Source organism: Dipodomys ordii, unplaced genomic scaffold (assembly GCF_000151885.1).
Source record: "Dipodomys ordii isolate 6190 unplaced genomic scaffold, Dord_2.0 Scaffold24, whole genome shotgun sequence".
NCBI lineage: Eukaryota > Metazoa > Chordata > Mammalia > Rodentia > Heteromyidae > Dipodomys > Dipodomys ordii.
Genome location: NW_012267240.1, coordinates 18,198,224 through 18,207,521, shown reverse-complemented (window position 1 = coordinate 18,207,521; position 9,298 = coordinate 18,198,224). Strand labels below are relative to the sequence as shown.

At 38.7% G+C, this 9,298-nt stretch overlaps 1 protein-coding gene across 1 annotated transcript in view; it reads right to left on the bottom strand.

The window, feature by feature from the left end:
* Window positions 1-9,298, bottom strand: part of Usp6nl (USP6 N-terminal like) — a 111,969-nt gene that overhangs the window by 48,709 nt on the left and 53,962 nt on the right. Inside the window, exon 5 of the mRNA XM_013014750.1 lies at window positions 3,343-3,423. Coding sequence (XP_012870204.1) covers window positions 3,343-3,423 — 81 coding nt within the window. The remainder of the gene's footprint in view (window positions 1-3,342; window positions 3,424-9,298) is intronic.

Here is a 9,298-nt window from a genome sequence, read left to right as displayed (position 1 = left end):
AAGGAGTGAGGACGTCGGGCTTCTACTCACGCCGAGTCTTGGTTCCTGGGTCGTCTCTGGTCTGCAAACTGCAGGATGAAGATGTCCGCTCCTTGTCGGTTCTTGCTGGTGTTGAGTAGAATCCACTCGCCCGCTGCGTCTGACTCCTTCATCCCGGGCTCTCTGTGGTTCAGGTATGGCTGCGGCCACCGCTGCGACCATGCCGCCGCCACAGCGGCTGCTGGCAAGCACTCAGATGTGTCTCCTTGCCTTGGCTTCCCCTCTGTTGCCTAACTCTCTGTCCTGTGATGGCACACTTGGTGTGATTCTCTGGCTTAGGACTGTTCACTGGAACTCTAAAACTGCTTTCTATGCGAGAGCTTGTTCAGAATCCAGCTTCTCCTCCGCCATCTTCCCGGAACTCTCTCAAGTTGTTTTTTTTTTTTTTTAAAGTTACTTTATGTGCATTTTGTGCCCCTATTGCCTCTTTCTGTCTTTATCTTCAGACCTGCCGCTTGAGCTCTTCTATATCTCAAATAACACTTGTCTCCTAAATCTGAATCTGAAACATTTTAAACTACTACAAGCCTGAGTTTTTACTGACAGACGCCAAAAGGAAATGCTAGCACACAAGATGAAAAAAAAAATCAGTCTTTAACTATTGGAGATAAGAATCTCATGGACTTTCCTGCCCAGAACTTTCCTGCCCCAGTTGGCTTTGGACTTTGATCCTCAGATCTCAGCCTCATGAGTAGCTAGGAGTACAGGCATGAGTCACTGATGCCTGGCTTTACCCCTGTTTTAATTTAAAAAAAAAAATCCCTGCTAAAATTTAAAAGAAAAAAAAAAGATTCAAAAATTCCAGACTCTCCAAGAATTCCAGACTCCCTTGCTTGTAACTAACAAGCTATATGACACCTTGAGAAATTTATTTTGAAATGATATAATTCCATTTTGAGGGCAGTAAAATAAAATGTTGGTTACTATAGTCTTAATGGTCCATTCAGTTATTTGTCTAACAACAACTGAGAAAACCCATATGTACTGCAGTAGGAGTATGATACAATGGTATCATGACCCATTAAGTCAGAGTGGTTTTAACAGAAGAAAAAAAAAACTTCATGTGATAAGACTATATTTAAAAAACAATATGATTCCATGGGAAGGCAATCACTGTGAGGACAGACAGGCAACACAGCCCTAATAGAGATGTTGTCATTTATGTTTCAGTTCTAAAATATTCAAATACTCTCTATAGGGCTATATTTTTCTTTTAAGATATTTGTAGGACTCCTCTGTATTATTACAGAAATCTGTGATGAGAAAACACACCTCCTCTTTGAAAATGAAAAACCTTTGTTACTTTTTCACTGCAATGCAGTTTAAAAGCAGGTATGAATTGAACACAGTAATTCTTTTAGAAGGTACATTCTGTTTCATACTAAATTGGACCATATATATCATCAAATGATTCTAGCATTATAGTTATGGGAGAGTGCTTTAAAATTATACATCAAAGAAATAGTTCTGTTAGTCTCTCTTAATGGGAACTGCATTAGCCAGAGTTGCTGTCAAAGTAATAGTCTCATAGAACTGCTCATTTTTTCAGAGATTTACAGACTCCAATGGTTACATATTCACTGGAAAAGCATATAAACTTGCATGGTTCTACAAATATTTTATTATGTGAGACTAAAGAATAGCCACACTGCATCAAAATTCATCTTGTAATTATCACTTGAGCAATCTTTTCACAAAGGCGTAAGATAAAGCAATTGTCAACACTAGGTCTATGAGAGACAGAATACTATTAAACAAGAGCCTACCACTGCACCTAAGTTTCCACTTTGAACTAACTGGCCTTTCTTAAAAACATGTAGAGTTCTAAACTCAATTCTAAAATAAAAAACTGACAACCCCAAGTGAACTCACTTTTCTCTAAACTAATAAAAGTCTAACCTTAAAATAATGGTATTCTCAGGATGCTCAAAAAGAAAAATGACCAGTGAAGAAACTGTCAGTGTCCCCACTATTTTCACACTATGACTACAGTGTTATTTCCCACTTTCATTGTTCTGACTTTTCCACTGAAGGCAGGAGAGCAGTGATAACAGAACTACTGTACCTGGACACAAATCAAGGCAGCAAAGTATTGTACTAGTAATCACTGCCTTTCCGCTCACAGCTTAAAACAGGTCATTTAGCCACTTAACAAGTCCTGGACACAACAGTAAAATGCAAGAACTTGATTAAATCTCAGCTCTTGAATACATGTTTTACTAATGTACTGAATAACAAAATGGGAAGGACATGTGGAGTTTCTGCGTCATACTTACATATGATGGGTACCTCAGGAAAAAGCATTCAGGAAATGGAGCAACAATTTGAACCAACTGATTTTTCTTTCTTTTGTTACCAACACCCCCCCCCCCACAACCTCCCACCACCCGGGCAAAAGTACTGAGGTGTGAACTCAGGGATTCAGAGTTGTTCAGCTTGCTTGCTTGCTCATCTGGCATTCTACCACTTAAAGCCACCCCTCCAGCCTCCCACAACACTATTTTTTACTCGCAAAAATTAACTAGCCACATCTGTATGGCTGTTCAGATGTCCAGCAGTATTTGACAAACATTTACTCACAATGACAGAGGTGAGACTGTCACTTGAAGGACATTGACATAGCATTTGCTGTAACTGCTAACACAGTATTTTACCTTTCAGTAGAAAATTAGACTGTGCAAAACTTCTACCTCCAAGAACTTGACTGTATCTCATTATTTCAAGCTTTCTCTGGTGAGACTAAGGTAGTGACCTTAACGGATGTATGGTGGATTTTATTTAACTGGTTTAAAATTTGGCACAAACTCTACTCAGGGCAAGAAGATTTAAGAGGAGATTTTAAACAAGAAGCTTCTGGAAGAGGAGATTGCTCCTGTTTGCAAGGAAAGTGTTCAGAGGCCAGCTTCTTTCTGAGCAGTGTGACACATGGATATGAAGCCTAGAGCTGCTGCCATGATTGAGATCCCTAAGGGAAGCCAATTTCTAGATGAAGCTGACACTGCAGAAGGCAGAGAGTAGGAGGAAGAAACTAAGTTACAGCACTGAGGAGCTGAATTAAATCCTTCTTACAAGCCAGGCTGCCTCTGGACCACAAAGCCGAGCCTCTGAAAGGCTGAAATCAATCTGAGTTGGGTATTCTATTATTTATAGCACAAGCCTCCAAAGATAAAGAATACCTTCTGATTAATGAAAGTTTCAAAAATAGTATGAATGTAACACTTTTACAATTGAAGAAAAGCTGTTACTCTGAAAATAGACAGTGGATGTATAGTTTCATATGGAAATCATATTATTTTAACTTACCTTTTCAGTGTTCTTGTATTTTTCCCATCCCTTTAACATTTTCAACCATTTGGTAGTTCTTTCGATTTCCAAATGTTTTTGCTAAAATAAAATTGAAATATATGTTTTTATTATTTGTTTGAAGCTTATTTATAAAACTACAAAAATAAAATGCTGTTAAAGCTGTGCTATCTTATTTTTTAAAATCTCTTATTTTTTAAAATCTCAATTTTTTAAATTGGATGTTAGTTATATAAATATAGAATTCTACATTAAGAATTATAAACCAGACACTGGTGTCTCATGCTTATAATGCAGCTACAAAGAAGACTGAGATCTAAGGATCACGGCTCAAAACCAGCCCCAACAGAAAAAGTCCATGAGACTTTTATCTCCCATTAGCCATCAAAAAGCTACAAGTGGACATGTGTTTAAGTGGTAGAGCACTAGTTTTGAGCAAAAAAAGCCAAGGGAAAGCAAGGGAGGGACACACACACACACACACACACACACACACTTATAGAGAATATATCATTTAAGTAAAATTATATACATACGGATGGATAGTTTATTCTTGATAATAATTTAAGGTAAATCACCCAAAACCTTGTGTGTAATTTTTTTTGTGTGTATATGACAGTCCTAGGACTTGGACTCAGTGCCTAGATACTGTCCTTGAGCTTTTTTAAAAAAAATTTATATATATATATATATATATTTATTGTAAAGATACTGTACAGAGAGGTTACAGTTGCATGAGTAGGGTAATGAGTACATTTCCAATCAAGCATTGTTACCTCCTCCTTTGATTTTCCCCCACCATCACTTCCTTCCCTCCCTACCTCCCCACCTCCTTCCTCACCCCCCCCCCATTGTAAAGTTCATTTTCAACATAGTGTCCTTGTATATTTCATCATTACAATGGGTCAACCTGCATCCCCATTTAAGTATTCCACTATACCCCTTCTCCTCCCCTAATTACAAAAATGTATATACAAGATGCAGAATACCAGAATCAAATACAGTGAAAACAGGGGTTATACCGTGAGGGGAAGAACTTAGAAAAGAAACAAAAGAATCACATAGTGCATTATAAGTACATTAAAAACAACAGCAAGAAAGAAAAAACACCTTGTGTCCCTGTCTTGGGGAACATTTTGGTTAACATCATCTCATTGTCCCTGAGCTTTTTTTGCTCAAGGCTAGCAGTCTACCATTTGAACTATAGCTCCGCTTCTGACTTTTTGGAAGTTTATTGGAAATAAAAGTCTCATGGACAGGCTGGGAAGGTGCCTCAGTGGTACAGTGCTTGCCTTGCATGCATGAGGCCCTGGGTTCGATTCCTCAGAACCATATAAGCAGAAAAAAGCTGGAAGTAGAGCTGTGGCTCAAGTAGTAGGGTGCTAGCCTTAAGATGAAGAGCTGAGGGACAGCATCTAGGGCCAGAGTGCAGGCCCCACGACAAAAAAAAAAAAAAATTCTCATGGACTTTTCCGCCTGAGCTGACTTCAAACTATGATCCTCAGCTCTCCAATTTCTGAGTAACTAGGCATAAGCCACTAGTCCCCAGGTACATATGTGTGGGTATATACATATATGTGTGTGACTTATATAGAGATTAATACAGATATACATTAAAAAGGAATATCTTAAATATCTTCATGCTGAGCACTGGTAGCTCATAGTTGTAATCCTGCTATTTGAGAGGCAGAGATAGAGAAAATGGCATTTCAAGGCAAAATTTCCATTCCACCAATGTGGTGGAGCATGCTTGTCATCTCACCTAGTGGGGACCGAGATTAGACTGTGGTTCCAAGCTAGTCTGGTCAAAAAAGTTTGTGAGGCCCCATCTCAACAGAAAAACTGAATACAGTGGCACACACCTGCCATCCCAGCTACAGAAGAAAGTATAAATAGGAGTATTGAAGTCCAGTCCAGCTTGGGCAAAATCCAAGACTCGATATTTTAAAAACCAGAGCAAAAAAACAGGTACTACTTAATAGGAAGAGCACTTACTCAGCAAGTACAAAGCCTTATTTCAAATTCCAATACCACGGGGGTGGGGGAAAGGAGAAGAAGGGGGAATTGAAATATCTTTAAAAAAAAAATTCAACTTCAAAATTTGATAATTTTCCCTCATTTTCCTACATTCCCATATATTAATATTTTCACTGACAGAATTTTTGTTTTTTAAAGAAGAGCTTTCATTTATTCATTCATTCCCTTATGGTATGCATAAGTAGCTAGAGAAAAAATATACAAAAAAAGCCCTCAAAACTCTTATATGTATTTTTTCAAAATATTTGTAGTAAACTTGTTCAACCACTTAAAAAAAATAAGTAAGCTAATCTTAAACAGATTCTGCATGTGTCAGAAGAATTGAAATGAATGAAAAGATTTGGGACTGTGGCTCATGTGGTAGCAAGGCATACATAAGTAATAGTCAAAGCCTGATACTCTTCACTTCTTTGGTTTCCAGAAGCACTTTATTTATTTATTTATTTATGCTAAGTACACCTGGGAGTACAATAAGTATATAAACTAAAAGCAGGGCTGGGAAGGTGGCTCAGTGGTAGAGCGCTTGCCTTGCATGCATGAGGCCCTGGGTTTGATTCCTCAGCACCACATAAGCAAAAAGAAAAAAGCCGGAAGTGGTGCTGTGGCTATAGTGGTAGAGCACTAGCCTTGTGCTGAAGAGCTGAGGGACAGCACCCAGGCCCAGAGTTCAGGCCCCACGACCGGACCCCACCCCCAAAAAAAAGCAATGGATACCAGGTGCTGGGCACTAGTGGTTCACATCTATAAGCTAGCTGATACTCAGGAAGCTGAGATATGAGGACTAAAGTTCAAAGTTAGCCCAGGGAAGAAAGTCCTTAAGACTTACCTCCAATTGACCATCAAAAGGCCAGATGGTTCAAGTGGCAGAATGCCAGCCTTGAGCAAAAAATCTCACAGACAGTGTCTAGGCCCTGAATTTGAGCCTGAGCATTGTACACAGTACGTATGTGTATACACACACACATACACACACACACATACACACACACAATGGGAACAGAAGATTGCACAAAAAAAGAAACTATTCTGAGGATATATCTTTTTCTTTTTTTCTTTTTGGTCAGTTGTGGGGCCTGAACTCTGGGCCTGGGTGCTATTCCTCAGCTCTTCAGCTCAAGGTGAGTGCTCTACCACTTGAGCCACAGCACCACTTATGGTTTTCTTGTGGTTAATTGGAGATAAGAGTCTCACAGACTCTTCTTGCCTGGGCTGGCTTCAAACTGAGATCCTCAGATCTCAGCCTCCAAGTAGCTAGGATTACAGGTGTGAGCCACCAGCACCTGGCTGAGGTTATATCCTATACATGGGGACCCACGCAAGCATCCCCATAACCTTATGAGATAGATGTCTGCCCACCTGCAATTTGCAAGGCAAATGGTAAAGGTAGAGGGCTGGGCTCCAGGACCTGTACTTTTAACTACCACATCTTTGTCTCAGACTATCTTGTCTCCTGCCCTTATACAGGCAATCACACTTATATTGGCAGATGGCATACGCCCACCACCAATATTTTTAGATCTAAAAGAAGCATAAATCCCAAAGAAAATTCTGAATTTAGGAAAAGATTCTCACCAATGAGGACATTTTTATAAAATTTTATTTTTAGGTATATTCTTAAAATCTTTTTTTTTCATAAAAAGTTAAATTTATAATAAAAGATGATCACTCATGAGGAAAGGATACTGTTGTAATCCCCATTTTCTTTCCAAAACACTAAGCACAGTTTCATTACATTAGTGATACAATGATGCAGATGGTTTCAAAAATATGTTTAATTTTAAAACTCAGAAGGGCATTAAAATCTAATTAATGTTTCTGCTAAATATAACTGTAGAGAAGGCTAAGCTGTGAAAAACTGAAATTGATCCATGCTGCCCTTTTTTTTTTTTTAATGCTGTTGTTGTTCTTCTATACTTCTTCAAAGTATAATCCCTCTTTCCACCAAGAGGAAAACTCCAAATAATTCAAGCCAACTCAAGAGTATAATAACTTATACTGTGCCAGGAACAACCCTGCAGTGATATAGCGGGTCTCTAGCTATCTTTCCTTTTTATGATTTAGAATTATCAAAGAATCACTTTAGGAAGTAGTCATTCTTTTAAGAAAAAGACATACTGGGCTGGGAAGGTGGCTCAGTGGTAGAGAGCTTGCCTTGCATACATGAGGCCCTGGGTTCGATTCCTCAGCACCACATAAGCAAAAAGAAAAAAGCTGGAAGTGGCGCTGTAGCTCAAGTGATAGAGCGCTAGCCTTGAGCTGAAGAGCTGAGGGACAGAGTCCAGGCCCAGAGTTCAGGCCCCACAACCGGACCCCCCCCAAAAAAAAAAGAAAAGAAAAAGACATACTATATTCTAATGTTTACCATATATTAGATATATTAAATATTATATATTTTCACATGGCAAGTATAAAACACATACACACGATTTTAAAAACCATAAAGAATGCTTTTCTTTTCACATACATAAAGTTATGCCTTGGGAAAGCTTCCAGGCTGTTAGATTTAAAAATTTTTATATACCTATAAGTCAATTAAGCATAAATGTTAACTCCATAATGTTGTCAGTTCAACTACACTAGGTTGGAATGCACATGAAAAGTCTTCCTCTCCCTACCCATGAATCTATAATTCATGGCTAAGAAATACTTTCTATCAAACGTTAAAGCTAACTATTCTAACAACTACTTTAAAGTAACAAGTAACTGAAAATGTATGTGGCAAACAATGCTAACTGAAGTGCCTAGAAAAATATGCTAAAGAACATCAAGTTGCCAAAGGCACAGTAACACCAAGACAAAACTAGACATAAAAGGCATACTCAATCTCTACTGAAAAGTTCAATGGACAGTAAGCCAAAACAATTTCCCCAAATATGGCTGCTCCCTGAAATGAATACATGAATTAATATATCTTTATGCACTACCAACTTGTTTTAAGTCTCCCTCTTAGTTCCTATCCCCAAACCATACTCTGCTGGCTCCAACCTCTGTCTCTCTGTCTCTTGTTTCCCTCCTGTCCTTTGCCTTCACTCAAACAATCATACTACCCCAATAAAAACAATAGCTCTCTACTGATTACCCCTGCTTTCAATGTAGTATCTATACTGTCCAACAGTTCACACATATCCCAGTCTCTAAAATCCTTCAGTGGCTACTTGATCCACAAAAAGCTCAAACCTCCTAACAGCATATATGATGACCCTTCACAATACTGTCCCCTCCCCCCAACTAACTTTCCAGTTTTACTTGCTAACACTTCTATGACCTGAGCATCCTAAACTATTTGTCATTTCTAACATACAATGTATTGTCATACTTAGACCAAGTTTTCATATTTAGCTACCTAATCAAATGCTTTTCTTCACCATCATTTGGCAAAATTCCATGCATCATCTCAAGATTTAGGTAAAAGGTCCAATGTCTGGAACTCTCCCAAAATGCCTCCATGTTCCAAGAAAACAAAAATCAACTGCTCTCTAGACATTTAATGCTACAGACCTATATTCCAGCTGGCTTGGATTCAAACCTGACTCTGTCCCTTCCTGGCTGTTTCATCTGTGGCAAATTATTTCATGCTTTTATACCTTAGTTGTATCATCTACAAAGTAAGAATTATGCTTATTGTGACAGCACCCAATACTTGTGTTCTAGCAGCTTAGTGACCAAATTACATTTTTTTTTGTTTTTTTGTTTTGCCAGTTCTGGGGCTTGAACTCAGGGCCTGGGCACTGTCCCTAAGCTTCTTTTGCTCAAGGCTAGCACTCTACCATTTGAGCAACAGCACCACTTCTGGCTTTTTTCTGTTTATGTGGTACTGAAGAATTGAACCCAGGGCTTCAATCCAGGCAAGCACTCTTCCACTAGGCCACATTCCCAGCCCCCTACATTATTATTATTAAGGAACAAGTTCCTTAACCAC